The 14,851-nt window shown below is 43.9% G+C and overlaps 1 protein-coding gene across 4 annotated transcripts in view; it reads right to left on the minus strand.

Annotated features, from left to right (window-relative positions):
* The window catches only part of atp13a3 (ATPase 13A3), a 154,081-nt gene that overhangs the window by 52,759 nt on the left and 86,471 nt on the right, over nucleotides 1–14,851 (minus strand). For 3 of the 4 annotated variants that reach the window (XM_060941757.1, XM_060941758.1, XM_060941759.1), the window contains 14 exons: nucleotides 14,549–14,728; nucleotides 14,207–14,277; nucleotides 14,018–14,101; nucleotides 12,181–12,250; nucleotides 10,947–11,081; nucleotides 10,621–10,693; nucleotides 10,065–10,196; nucleotides 5,167–5,349; nucleotides 3,406–3,563; nucleotides 2,715–2,903; nucleotides 1,616–1,677; nucleotides 1,232–1,382; nucleotides 964–1,080; nucleotides 813–830 (listed from right to left, as the gene is read on the minus strand). In XM_060941757.1, the coding sequence (XP_060797740.1) occupies nucleotides 813–830; nucleotides 964–1,080; nucleotides 1,232–1,382; nucleotides 1,616–1,677; nucleotides 2,715–2,903; nucleotides 3,406–3,563; nucleotides 5,167–5,349; nucleotides 10,065–10,196; nucleotides 10,621–10,693; nucleotides 10,947–11,081; nucleotides 12,181–12,250; nucleotides 14,018–14,101; nucleotides 14,207–14,277; nucleotides 14,549–14,728 (1,623 nt within the window). The remainder of the gene's footprint in view (nucleotides 1–812; nucleotides 831–963; nucleotides 1,081–1,231; nucleotides 1,383–1,615; nucleotides 1,678–2,714; nucleotides 2,904–3,405; nucleotides 3,564–5,166; nucleotides 5,350–10,064; nucleotides 10,197–10,620; nucleotides 10,694–10,946; nucleotides 11,082–12,180; nucleotides 12,251–14,017; nucleotides 14,102–14,206; nucleotides 14,278–14,548; nucleotides 14,729–14,851) is intronic. The other variant, XM_060941760.1, reaches the window with a different exon arrangement.

A 14,851-nucleotide genomic window follows, 5' to 3' on the forward strand; every position in this document is an offset into this window, starting at 1 on the left:
TGGCGAGTTTTTGTAGGCCATGATGTGGTTCGTTTTCGCCAAACAAAGCAAACATTTAAAATGAAAGAATCTTTATTCCTTTTATAAAACTGAAACATGGGTTCATGGGCCAGGAGTGTGTGCATTCTCCAGAAGAACCACCTCCTTCCATTCTGCCATCAACCGATCATGTTAAGTAATGCTGCTGAGAAATCACTGAGCTTGATTTTATACAGTCTATGGACGTGACGTGACCCTAGTGATTACTGATAGACTGTCTCAGTGTCACCTGCGAGAAAAACAATCATGTTTTGGAAAAAAAAAACAAAAAAAAAACATCCACTTTCAAAGCTGCTTCATAGTAACGAGGACCTTGACAGAAATGTAATGGAGTGAAAAGTACGATATTTGCCTTTCAAATATAGTGAAGTTAAAAAGTCATAAGTTTCCAAAAAAAAATACTCAAAAAGTGTACTTAAGTACAGTACTCAAGTAAATGTACTTTGTTACTGTCCACCTCTGCAAGGCAGTATAACACTTGGAGGAAAGCGCCATTTATCTACCTACTTCTGCATCCATGAGCTCACACATGTACATGGTTTGCTAGTGTCGATGTGTTTGACAGCAAACATATAGCATGCCAACCCTTATATCCTGAAAGCATAGCCAATTTTGCTCCCTTGGCTCCTGGCTTCAAGCATTCAAACTTGCAATCTCCTGAAGACAGGGCGAATACTTTTCTTTCTTTTTTTAAATATAGAATTTGCGCGCACACACACACACACACACACACACACACACACACACACACACACACACACACAAGTGCTTACCGACAGCTCATACAGTTCCTGTAAAAAGCACAGTAAAAAAACAAAACAAAAAACAAAGCAGTGTCACAATTTGCTGAAATGTTAACATGACTTCTGCCAGAACATGCTCAGTATGATACATTCATCTCGCATGCAGAGAAAGCAAACACACCATGTCCTGCTCTTGTGACATCACAGGTTCAGGAAGAAGCTGCTTGGGTGGGCGCACCACAGTGGGCATGATGCGCTCATGAAGAGAAGTCTCCTCTTCGGTGGCTTCCTCAAGGATCTGCAACACACACACACACACACACGTGTATTTCAGCATTATACTCTGTTGCAGTATTTGGAAGTCCTTGTGTCTTAGATCAGCAGTCATTGTTGCTTTATAAATAGTTCACTTGATGTGGTGGAATAAACAACAATAGTGAAGAACAAACCCAGCCAGTGGCCTCAAACATCTTCAGGTCCAGAGGATCTCCAGAGAGTTGGCCCTCGATCTTGGTCAGAGAGTGACACGTGGCCATACAAGCCACAAAGTGAGACTTCACCAGACTCTCTTTAAAGACATTCTCCTCTGAGTGGAGGAACCTAGAGGGTGCGCGCGCGCGCGTGTGTGTGTGTGTGTGTGTGTGTGTGTGTGTGTGTGTGTGTGTGAGAGAGAGAGAGAGAAGCGAGAAATACTACAATCATCCAAAGATATAAAAGAACAGATATTTAAAGAAAGATAACCATGAAAATAACACAGTACATGCTTGCACCTGAACCGACATTATACGGTCATTAAGGCCTGTGGTTATTCGATGAGAATCATTTTTGCGTACCTGCTGTTCTCTACTCTCTGCAAACCCCACATATCCAAGCCGTCTTCAGTGAGTGTGCCTGTCTGTCAGAGGAAGACGAAGAGAAGTTACACAGGCACGCAAGGCTATGAAAGTGAAACTTTACTAGAGAAGCCTGTTTAATAGCATAGTCTTGACTACTGCACTCTGGTTGTACTAAAGCGACTCAAGTATACAGCCCAAAATTAACATAACTGTAACTTGGGGTCAGGGCTGAATTAATGGTATTCTACAAGAATACTTCTCAAACACTGCTACCCTTTGTGAAGCCCAGGCTTGTAGTACTCAAGTCTAACTCATGCCCTAATTTTAAGGACTCGTGACTTGACCACTGATGACTCGGACTCAGATTTTTTCTTTGTTTTCTAACATACCAAAATTATTCGGTCCATTAATTTTGTACTAATTTCGTGCAAGACTGTCACACCTACGCGCCTTGGTGAGCGCATGAGATAGACTCTCGGGCGCACTCCAGACATCGCGCACACCAAGCGGACTCTCGCATGTGCACCATAAACGACTTGTACCTGCACAGAATTAAGGTGCAATCAGTGCGCCGATATGAAAACTGTGAAAATGCACTTAATTTGTGAAGTATTGAGTTGTGTTGCTGACATATTACTGAGCCTTGTTTCCTTGTTTGGTTTCCTGATCCCTGATTTCCTGTTTCTTGTCTTTGATTCTGCCGAGTCTACGATAGCCTGTTTGTGCTTTGCTTGACCTATTGCTTGTTTCACTGTTTTATGATTTTGCCTGCAGTTCTGGATTGTTTTACCGGTCTTCACTTGTATTAATAAACACACCTTCTTACATCCATCTCCCAACCATCTCTGACAGAATACTTTACACTCCCTGACAAAGAGAATGCACATTCACCTGTTCATTCATCATGTTCAGGAACAAACTCATGTTAATGGCACTGAAACAGCCACCATCAAATGGTGCGGTTGGAGTCTTATTCTCGGACTCGATTCAGATCAATAGTGGACTCAACCCGAAATTTTCTTTAATGACTTGACTCAAACTTGAACACTGGGGACTCGAGGTTTAGTGACTTGACTACAACACTGGTGAAGCCTACCTTGTCAAAGCAGATAAGATTGAGTTGGCCACAGATGTTAATTCTCTGTGGGCTGATACAGAAGATGCCAAGGCGCTTGAGACGCCGCTGTGCATACACGATGCCCGCCGTCATCGCCGCAGGCAGTGCGGGTGGCACCGTGATGGTGATGATGTCCAGCGACTCGATGATGATGGTGCTCGCATCAACCTACAGATACAGGGGTAAAGTATTTTGCTATTTTGTGTACACACACACACCTCAAAAATGTTTTGTGAACAAACATTATCATATTCATACACAATAGTTTTTGTGTAACGTAAAGTGATAAAATCAACAAAAGCAGCTGTATTACGCATTGCATCATTTCTCAAAGTCGGGTCAACAAAAAGGATTCAGTTAAGTTGTGTGAAATTCAAATGTAACAGAACCTGGCAAATTTTACTGAAGCTTGCACTGAACATGGAAGTGAAATGCTTGTTTAATTAAAACTACTGTATCCAGCAGCAATGCCTACTTATAGTAACTTAACAGTCAATAGACGTACATTGTATTTTTATTTTTATGTATTGGCTTAAACTCCTATAGTACTCAACGATAGAAAGTTGTGCAGAACAGCCACTGTTACCAAAGGAAAAAAAAAAAAACAAGTGGTAACAATAGCTGCATAAAAAAGAACATCTTGTACATATCAAGTGGGAAAGTGTTCTACCTTATTTATTACACTCAGCACGATTGTGTAGATAAAGCCAATGCCTGCTACTCCAACAAGACAAAGCAGGAACAGGTAGGCATCTCTGTACAGTTTAAAGTCTGTGGGTTTTGGGTACAAGATGCACCGAATCAGTTGTCCCTTGGCTGTACTGAACCCTAGAACAAAACAATAAGAATCAGCATGCTTACAGAAACACACACACGCACCTGTAGACAATGAATTGTTTGTTTGCTTGAATTGTTTGTTTAAATAATTATATTTCTGGATTGGATTCTTCCTCAGGTCAAATGAACAAATGTAAATGTGCAACCTGCTTTCAGTGTCACAACAAGGTTTCAGCAGAAAATCTGAAGTAGTTGGCTAAAGAGAAGCGCAAAAAAAAAAAGTGAAGCCTCTATGGCGTGCCTGAGGCGCATTAATGCTAGGGGGGTCTGGGGGCATGCTCCCCCAGAAAACGTAGATATTTACATGCCTTCTGGTGCATTCTCAGTTCATAAATTACTACCGTATTTTCTGGACTATAAGCCGCTACTTTTTTCCTAGGTTTTGAACCATGCGGCTTATACAAAGGTGCGGCTATTCTGTGGATTTTTCTTCCACCGCTAGGGGCGCTCTAACCGGAAGTAGAATCAAAAATAAGATAGACGAAAAATCAATGCAAAGAAGAATTAGCAGATCTTTAGCAGATAGAACACGCACGACAAATTACTAACTGGTAATTATTTTCAAATCCAGCGAAGATGATTAAAGTGACTTGTGGTTTCAAACACAGGAGAAATGAAGGTAAATAAATACCGGTTATTTTCTCTTGGTTCTGTTACGTTTTAATCAGCAAAGTCGCTGCCATGTTAAAAGGCACTGTTCGGAAAGAATCTGTTCAGGTACATACATGTACATTTACAGTACAAAATCGTTCTGTGCATGCAGTAAATATCTAATTTTTCAACATAGATATCTGCGGCTTATAGCCCGGTGCGGCTTGTATATCTTTTTTTAAATTTTTTTTTTAAAAATAGAGCGGATGCGGCTTATATACAGGTGCGCTCTATAGTCCAGAAAATACGGTAACCATTTCCCTGTAAAATACTTGCAAAACATGTATGAAATTTCCCTCCAGATGCAGGTGTGCTTGGCTTTCTCAGTTACCTCTGTATGCTACCTGACTCTGTAACACAACTACATACGCTACGGCATGGTCATGTGGTCCGGCTCAGCCAGAGTGTAAGAATCAATCAACAAATATAGCATCACTTCTGACAATTGAAGACAATTTCATGGTGAAATAATTGGATTTGCAGCAAATTATGGGCAGCGGAGATTATATAAATTGCTTGAACATTGAAAGGCAAGTTTTAATTTTTTTCTGAGATCGAGTAGCTGGCGCAGACCGTCTGTGTCGGTGGAGAAAACCGCCAATCGCCAATGCTTGTGGACATCTCTGCACAAGTTTTTTTTTAATTAATAAGGGCAATATGACTTATACTATAATACTGAGTCGTAATCCGGCATTTATCTCTAAGGCTTCAGTAGTTTTAAAATAAAGTTCAAAAAAAGATGATGATCAGTAACCCAGACCTATATAACCTTGAGTTACTGTTGCCTACTTAAATGTTACAGCTAATGTAAGAGACAAAATAAGAAGTGTAACATGCGTGTAGTCCACCATTAGAAGCTTAGCAAAACAACTTAGTCACTGCAATCAGGCACAACGGGACTGAATAACACTGGAAAATTGACATGTTTGTTTTAGTCACCTACCGGTCTTGACCACCACAGCTTTAACCAGTTCTCCTGAGTAAAAGCGGGTCTGGATGACGTTGGTGCCGCAGAACAATGTGTGTCTCTTATGCTCATCCACACTGTACACCTTGTCCCCCTCAGACCCCTTGTCTCCCTGTTGTGGGTTGGGCAAGTTAGTCTTTGTGACAGGCACACTTTCACCTACATAGGGAGAGAGAGAGAGAAAAATTGTTAGGTGTGGTCATTGCCACATTACGACTAAGAACAGTACTGTGTACCGAGTGCAAGCAGGGACAGCACAACTAAGAGAGAGCACCAGAAAGTAACAGACATGAGGGTGCCCTGGGACATAAAGTGGCCATCTACTCCACAGTCAACAAACCTGAGTGAACACTTTTTTTTGGGGGGCAGACAATATCCAAACATCCCAGCTTACAAAAACATTCTATGCCCTCCAGATCTGCCACTTTACCTAATAAAAACCGATAAGCAAAAAGTTGACTAGACAAATATGTTTTCAGCCTAGACTTAAACATGGAGATGGTGTCTGAGTCCCAGACATGACTTGGAAGGCTGTTCCATAACTGTGGGGCTTTCTAAGAGAAGGGTCTGCCCCCTGCTGTAGCCTTCGCTATTTGAGGTACCAACAAACAGCCTGCACCTTTTGATCCAAGTAGGCATGGCAGGTCATAAAGGACCAGAAGAAGTTCTTGAGTACTGACGTGAGAGACTATTCAGTGTTTTATAGGTCAATAGTACTACAGTGGTGCTTGAAAAGTTTGTGAACTCTTTAGAATTTTCTATATTTCTGCATAAATATGACCTAAAACATCATCAGATTTTCACACAAGTCCTAAAAGTAGATAAAGAGAACCCAGTTAAACAAATGAGACAAAAAAAATTATACTTTGTCATTAATTTATTGAGGAAAATTATCGAATATTACATATCTGTGAGTGGCAAAAGTATGTGAACCTCCAGGATTAGCAGTTAATTTGAAGGTGAAATTAGAGTCAGGTGTTTTCAATCAATGGGATGACAATCAGGTGCGAGTGGGCACCCTGTTTTATTTAAAGAACAGGGATCTATCAAAATCTGATCTTCACAACACATGGTTGTGGAAGTGTACCATGGCACGAACAAAGGAGATTTCTGAGGACCTCAGAAAAAGTGTTGTTGATGCTCATCAGGCTGGAAAAGGTTACAAAACCATCTCTAAAGAGTTTGGACTCCACCAATCCACAGTCAGACAGATTGTGTACAAATGGAGGAAATTCAAGACCATTGTTACCCTCCCCAGGAGTGGTCGACCAACAAAGATCACTCCATGGCCACAGACTTGGAGGTGCTGATCTTCATCCCAGCTGCTTCGCACTCGGCTGCAAACCGTCCCAGCGCATGCTGTAAGTCACAGATTGATGAAGCCAACAGGACCACATCATCCGCAAAAAGCAGAGACGTGATCCTGCTGCCACCAAACCCGACACCCTCTGCCCCTTGGCTGCGCCTAAAAATTCTCTGTCCATAAAAGTTATGAACAGAACCAGTGACAAAGGGCAGCACTGGCGGAGTCCAACATTCACTGGGAACAAGTCCGACTTACTGCTGACAACGCGAACCAAACTCCTGCTCCGGTCATACAGGGTCCGAATGGCCCGCAGTAGTGGGCCCTGAACCCCATGCTCCCAAATCACCCCCCACAGGGCACCACAAGGGGACACGGTCGTAAGCCTTCTCCAGGTCCACAAAACACATGTAGACCGGTTAGACAAACTCCCATGCACCCTCCAGTACCCTTGCAAGGGTCAAGAGCTGGTCCAGTGTTCCACGACCAGGACGAAAACTGCATTCTTCCTCCTGAATCCAAGGTTCGACTATCGGCCGGACTCCAGCACCCCAGCATAGGCTTTCCCTGGGAGGCTGAGAAGTGTGATCCCCCGATAGTTGGAACACACTCTCCGGTCCCCCTTTGTAAAAAAAAAAAAAAAAAAGGGGGACCACCACCCCAGTCTGCCAATCCAGAGGCACTGTCCCCGACCTCCACGCAATGTTGAAGAGGCGTGTCAGCCAAGACAGCCCAACAACACCCAGTGCCTTTAGGAACTCAGAACAAATCTCATCCATCCCCGGAGCCCGGCCACCGAGGAGCTTTTTAACCACCTTGGCAACCTCAGCCCGTGATGGGAGAGTCCTCCCACGCACCCTCAGACTCCACGTCCTCCTTGGACAACATGAAGGTGGGATTGAGGAGATCCTCAAAGTATTCCTTCCACCGTCAGATGATGTCCCCAGTTGAGGTCAACAGTACTCCATCCTCACTGTAAACAGTAGGGACAGAGCACTGCTTTCCCTTCCTGAGCCGCCAGACGGTTTGCCAGAATCTCTTCAAGGCCAACCGAAAGTCACTTTCCATGGCCTCGCCAAACTAACTCCTCCCACACCCAAGTTTTTGCTTCAGTGACCGCCAAAGCTGCATTCTGCTTGGCCTGTTGCTATCTGTCAGCTGCCTCTAGAGACCCACAGACTAACCAAGCCCGATAAGACTCCTTCAGCTTGACGGCTCCCCTCACCACAGGTGTCCACCACCAGGTTCGGGGATTACCACCACGACAGGCACCAACAACCTTACAGCCGCAGCTTTGCATGGCTGCCTCAGCAATAGAGGTGCGGAACATGGTCCACTCAGACTCGATGTCCCCACCTTCCCCCGGTATGCAGTTGAAGTTCTGCCGGATGTGGCAGTTGAAGATCTGACGGACAGGAGCCTCCGCCAGACATTCCCAGCATACCCTCCCTACTCGTTTGGGCCTGCCAGGTCTGTCTGGCCTCCTCCCCCGCCATCTGATTCAGCTCGCCGCCAGGTAATGATCAGTTGACAGCTCTGCTCCCCTCTTCACCCGAGTGTCCAAGACATACGGTCGTAGATCAGATGAAACGACTACAAAGTCAATCATCAATCTACGGCCTAGAGTGTCCTCGTACCACGTGCACTTTTGGACACCCTTATGCTCGAACATGGCATTTGTTATGGCCAGACCGTGCATGGCACAGAAGTCCAACAACTGAACACCACTCAGGTTCAGATCGGGCAGGCCATTCCTCCCAATCACACCCCTCCAGGTCTCACTGTCATTGCTCACGTGAGCATTGAAGTCCCTCAGTAAAACACTAGAGTCCCCTCGTGGTGCACTGTCTAGCACCCCACTCAAGGACTCCAAGAAGGCCGGGTACTCTGAACTACCATTTGGCGCATAAGCGCAAATGACAGTCAGAGACTGTTCCCCGACCTGAAGGCACAGGGAAACGACCCTCTCATTCACTGGGGAGAACTCCGATGTTAGCGTGCCGAACTGGGGGGCTACCAATAGCCCCACCCCTGCCCGGTGCCACTCACCCTTTGCAACTCCAGCATAGAAGAGAGAGTCCAACCCCTCTCCAGGAAATTGGTTCCAGATCCTAAGCTATGCGTTGAGGTGAGCCCAACTATATCTAGTCAGTATCGCTCAAACTCACGCACAAGCTCAGGCTCCTTTCCCACCAGAGAGGTGACATTCCATGTCCTGAAAGCCAGTTTTGTCAGCCGGGGATCAGTACGCCAGGGCCTCCACCTTTGGCTGCCACCCGATCCACAGTGCACCAGACCCTTACGGCACCTCCTGTGGGTGGTGGGGCCACAGGAGAGTGGTTCCGTGTTGCTCATTTGGGCTGGGCCTGGCCGGGCCCCACAGACATAGGCCCGGCCACCAGGTGTTTGCCAACAAGCCCCTCCCCCAGGCCTGGCTCCAGGGTGGGGCCCCGGTATCCCTGGTCCGGGCGAGGGTACTTGGATACCGTTTTTTTCTTTCATAAGGGTTATTTTGAAAACTGCTCTTTGTCTGACCGCTCATCTAGGACCTGTTTGCCTTGGGAGACCCTACCAGGGGCAACTGCTCCAACAACATAGCTCCTAGAATCCCTGAGGCACTCAAACCCCTCCACCACGTTAAGGTGGCGATTCAAGGAGGGTGGATCATTTTCTTCAATAAATAAATGACCAAGTATAATATTTTTGTCTCATTTGTTTAACTGGGTTTCCTTTATCTACTTTTAGGACTTGTGTGAAAATCTGATGTTTTAGGTCGTATTTATGCAGAAATATAGAAAATTCTAAAGGGTTCACAAACTTTCAAGCACCACTGTATTTTATAAATTAATGCAAAATTGAGTGTGAAGAATCCTTTATTGTTACATACAAGTCAAAATTCTTTTCAATGCACATTCCAAATTGTTGGAAGCTTGAGTGTAAGGGGGAGGTATGATAGAGTGCGACTGCAGCAATGGGCCTTGCCTAATACTGGCAGCTCGGCAGTGAACTCAGTAGCCATCAGTGCCCACAAGAAAAAAAGGTCCACAAGGACAAAAAGTTATCATTTTTTCACAGGATCACTGAACTCAATCTCAAATCTCAGTTTATCACTGAAGTAAGTGTGTGTTACTGGTATTTAGCAGACGATCTTATCCAGAGTGACATACAATATACCCAGAGCAGCCTGAGGAGCAGTTGGGGGTTAGATGCCTTGCTCAAGGCACTTCAACCATTCTTGTCCAGGAAATCGAACCAGCAACCTTTTGGTCCCAAAGCTGCTTCTCTAACCATTAGGTCATGGTTTAGGTATTGTTTCTATGAACAAAAGTCTTCATTTTGATGAGTGGGTTTTCAATGCAGTCTCACTCTCTGTGACAGTACCAGTTAAAAACGACTCAAGGGGATAAGTCAATTTGGATGAAATTACATTTGGATCAAATTACATTCACAGAATTAAATGCCTTTATGCCGGTTGCAACATTGTGGTAATGTGGTCGGTCTCATATTTTGTGCATGTTAGAGCAAAGATGAATAGAATATTTGGCTGATATAAAAAGATGTGCCCAGTGACCTGTGAGCATGCTCTCATTGACGATGCAGGTTCCACTAATCAGCACTGCATCACATGGCATGATGGTTCCATTGCTGGGGATAACCATGACGTCACCTGGGACAAGGTCAGTAGACATCGCTTCTTCAATCTCTGTATTAAGAGCAGATAGGGGAAAAAAAACAAAAAACAAAAATGGAGCATGAGAGCATTGAAGAGAGGAATGTGTTCGAATCTGACTCACTGTAGAGCTGCAAATATTCAGTGAGTCAAGCCCAAATTTATGTAAATGAGTGAGGATGCTATGCTGTGTTTAGCCAATCAGACAGGATCTTCACTAAAAGGAGAAGACGTTAATTTTCCAAGCAAATCCCAGTAAATGTCAGAAATGTACATCAGCGTTGAGCAGAGAAACGCTGTGCGTATACGGCCACAAAATGTGCAAATGGACACGTAAAGGAAGGCGAGTAATCCAGCACCAGCAAATCAGCCATTAACCACAGTCCAGTTTTACCATTAGCACATTTTATACAGAACTGAAAGAACAGAAATGATTAAGATGGAACGTGAATCTTACCATTATTAGCTCTGCAGACTGAGACACGAACAATACTATGGGCAGCCACCATGTCATGTAACGTGATGTATTGCTACGAAAAATAAAACACAGTCTTCCTATACTACTCAGGCAAGAGAAAAACAGATACACAAATAACATTTGTATTACACAGCAAATACGACCGGGTTTCTCCTAACATGAGTAGAATTTCTCCAAATTTCAAGGAGCTCTTGAACATCTCCTGGGCCTGGAACAGGAGACCTTCATTGTCTGACTGGATATTTTGTCCTGATAGAATGTACAGTCATGGTGCAAGGCAAGAAAGACTAAAATAGCCGACTCACCTTTTTGATTGTGTAGAGAGAGGTAGCTATTGATATGATTGACATTAATACTATAGCCGAAGCGTAGTAGTAGTATTCATCAGAAGACCACAGGATAACACTGAAGAGCTGGAAGATGTAAAAGGGGTTGAGAACCTAGAAGGAAGAGCCAAGCAGAGCGATATGAATGAATTGGCATAAGTGACATATGTGCGTGGGTTTTAATACACCCTGAGAATTTAATATCGCATCATGCAACTGTTACTCGTTTTAAACAGCCATTAGGCTGGGTTTGTCATGCAGGTCAGGCAACTGTGCCTGATTCAACTGCGCCTGATAAGGAGGATTCCAATCAGCACAATACTGAACACTCCTCTTTGACGCAGTGTTAAAGAAACGGACGTTGCGCCGAGTGTTTACTTCACAGTACCATTCCTATGGATTGCACTCAAACATGAAAGGTCAATGGAAGCCATTAAATTGACAGATATACAAGCTGACTCAGGTGGGGTTTACATTAGACCGTATCAGCGGATCATCAGATTAACGTTTTTAAAACGATTAGTGTGCACACAGCAACACCAATACACGATTCGCGTGCACACAGTAACACCAATACACGGATACGCTCGGCTCCGCAGGCATCCTGCGCTCCAAATCACTCCGCCCTGAACAGCGAGTGCCCTCTGGAGGGTGCGCACTCCGGCCCTGCGCAACTCACAGAGCGCGCGAGTATAGCGCACAAGCAGTGATTCGGGACTGAGCCGCTGTGTGTGAGATCCCAGCGCATATCACTTACCACTTGCAAGTGGAAGGATGGCAAGCCTAAAGACAATCATAACTACACAATGGGCAATATTTGCATCAGTATTTGCAGTATTTTCATACTTTTATACTCTTTAATGAAAGGTGATACAAGGCGGAAGTCCGCGCCGTTTTTCAGCAGTCGCGTCACATGACCAACGCCAGCGAATCAGGAAGGTGGATGTCACAGTGACGTTGTCCAATGACGACGCCAGCTAGAGCTCAGCACAGCGTATCCGCGTATTCTCAATGTTTACACAGCACCGGACCAGACACGATCTGGACTGAATACATGGACCCTGGAGGATTCCCGTTTCCCGGCGTTTTAATGTAAACGGACAGTGCATCCGCGAAGAAAACGAGACAGATACGGTCTAATGTAAACTTGGCCTCAGATCAAGCAGGCTATTAAATTCAACTTATTTTGGGACAGAAGCTGAAAGTTGCTTACCTCCTTGATAAGCAGCTTGAAAAGGGAAGGCACTTTCACAGCAATCTCGTTCACTCCAAAAAATAGTCTCCTTAAAAAAAAAAAGTGAGAAAAAGTAAATTATACACCATTTATAACATCTTATATTCTTGTGACCACATGAGGACAGACATATTTTTTGTTGGTTTGAGGCTGGTTTGTTTGTACAGGTTAATAGAAAATTTGTATGCTTTATTTTATTTGCATTATAAAAGCAAATGCAGGAAAACCTAAGCCCCTATATGGTCAGTGCAGTTCTTTGTTTGACTAAATCAGTGCGTTTACATGCACATAGAGAAAATCGAATTTCTGCCGTTGCTCGACTGAAATCGAAGTTCTAAATGCCATGGAAACACCTTAGCTAGACTGAAATCAAACCGAACTTGATTTCTCGTAATCGAGCTACACAACCTAGATTATGCGATTTTAGCCGAGCTACTTAGTGCATGTATACCCTATCGAGCTACGTAGTCGAGCTACTTACTTCAGCACTGCCCCTTCCGGAAGTGACGAATGACGAGACCACAAGCGGGAAACACAACAGCCTCGGTCGGCATGACAACGAATCATGACAACGGCATGAATCTTTTCTTTTTGTGGCATTGTTTGCACTGTTAAAATTTAGCTCACTTACTGTATCACCAAATACATCTGTACAGCTGTTGCATAGCTGTGAATTGTGTACATAAACAAGTCATTGTATTTGTGTGTGTATATACAGATGTCCAACATCTGAAGAATGTCAATAAAAACAAAACAATTGAACTTTTTGTGTGTTTATTAAGACACAAGTTAAATTGTAAGCAAAAGAAAATATTTGTTGTAAGCAAAAAATGGACTTTAGAAAAATATACAATTGTGCAAAATAAGTTGTCTTACAAAACAGTGGTCTGCGCAGGACAGTTTGTAGCCATACAGTCTGTTACAGCAAGCCTAACAGCTTGAGCACGGAACTTGTGAACACGGAACTGCCAGTGTTGCCAGATTGGGAGGTTTTAAGTGCATTTTGGCGGATTTGAACATGTTTTGGGCTGGAAAACGTCAGCAGTATCTGGCAAGACTGCATAACTTTGTTTATCCTCTTGAATAGCTCTTCTTCATGATGACAACCAGAAGTGTACCAACACGATGGGGCGTGTAGCGTCACCTGTGGCTCGGGTGCACAATGTACCTCACACAATAGCTCGATTTCCTTGTGTGCATGTAGGATTGGATTTCTCTGGCACCCCTGCTGGGACCCTTAGCTCAATTACTGACAGTAGCTCGATTTGGATGTGCATGTAAACGCACTGAATGTCTGTATCTTTCCCACTAATCAGCTATGTTTTAGTATGATTATATATTTAACAGTTATTCCACGAAATCGAACTGTACATGAGCTGATAGCCGACGAGGTGTGTAGAGCCGAGTCGGCTAGAAGCCATGTACGACGAGATTGAATGGAATAACTGTTTTATTCTGTCCACATTCACTGAATTTTGAGAAAAACAGAGCATTTTTATTTTTAGCAAATTCGATCAATAAAAACTTTATACAAAACGTCCGACAAAATCATTTCCGCTTAGAATGTAAACAAAACAGGTAATTTGTGAAAAAAAGCTATTATATTTTGCTGCTTTTTTGTATTTTTTGGCGTTTTGTTTTCGAGTAGAGTTTTTATTTCATCCTCGGTTGGTTCAGCAACACGTGCCGCCATTTTGTTTTTCTCAACTCACGGTATATGCACTGATATCCTAGCAGCAGAGTAGCCAATCAATCAGAGCGTGTGACTGCTCATATCCAGTGAATGTGGATACTGTTATGAGCATTTGGCGAGTACCTGTACTCCTGTTGGCTTTGACTGAGGCCGCCGCTATGCTCCGAGTGGATGCTGGAACATCTAGGCTCCAAATCCTCGAGACCCCTGCATACAATGCAGCAGCATTAACACAAAAGCCAAAGAGCTGAATATTCACAGCTATTTCCATCCTGTTTCAGGTCACCACACATTTTTTGGGGGGGTGCTTACGTTAACACTTCATAGTTTTGGATAGTGTCGTTCCAGTAGTACGTTGTGCTATGGAGTGTGAAATAGCGGATCTGAAGGGGGGGAAAAAAAGAATAAATAAAAGCACGACAATCCCAAATTCAGCAGTGACTCAGTAATGTACTACAGCAAAATGGGTTTTGCAGCCCTGGCAGCTATTAGTCATTTGCAAAAACCTGGTATGTACCAGGCTGATTATGTTTACTGGTATTCAGACTGCATGAGTACTTTGTGTGTTTACATTAATACTCCTTAGTGCACAAGGGTGTGGATGAATTCTTTAGGCCATCATGATTCAAAAGGGTAGGTGGAGAGATAATGTACCTGTACAGGCTGGTACTCTGCATATTTCTTGATAAAGTCTTCAGCTGGGGTGTCACCAGGGTGGGGGGTGTGGCCATTGACCATGTGGGTGGTGCTTTGCGAGTCCAGGCTGCTATAAGGGTCTTTCCCTGGGGCCAGCATCATACGCACCTTAGCTAGGAACCAGCGCTTAAACTCGTCCTGGAGAACATGGATGGACACACACATGACACAATACACTCCATCGTGATATGTTCATGGGCAATAAGGAAGTGCAGTGTTCCAAAGTTATTTGCATAGAATGTAACATGAGCAATTGGCGAG

Source organism: Neoarius graeffei, chromosome 15 (genome assembly GCF_027579695.1).
Source record: "Neoarius graeffei isolate fNeoGra1 chromosome 15, fNeoGra1.pri, whole genome shotgun sequence".
In the NCBI taxonomy this organism is placed as follows: Eukaryota; Metazoa; Chordata; class Actinopteri; order Siluriformes; family Ariidae; genus Neoarius; species Neoarius graeffei.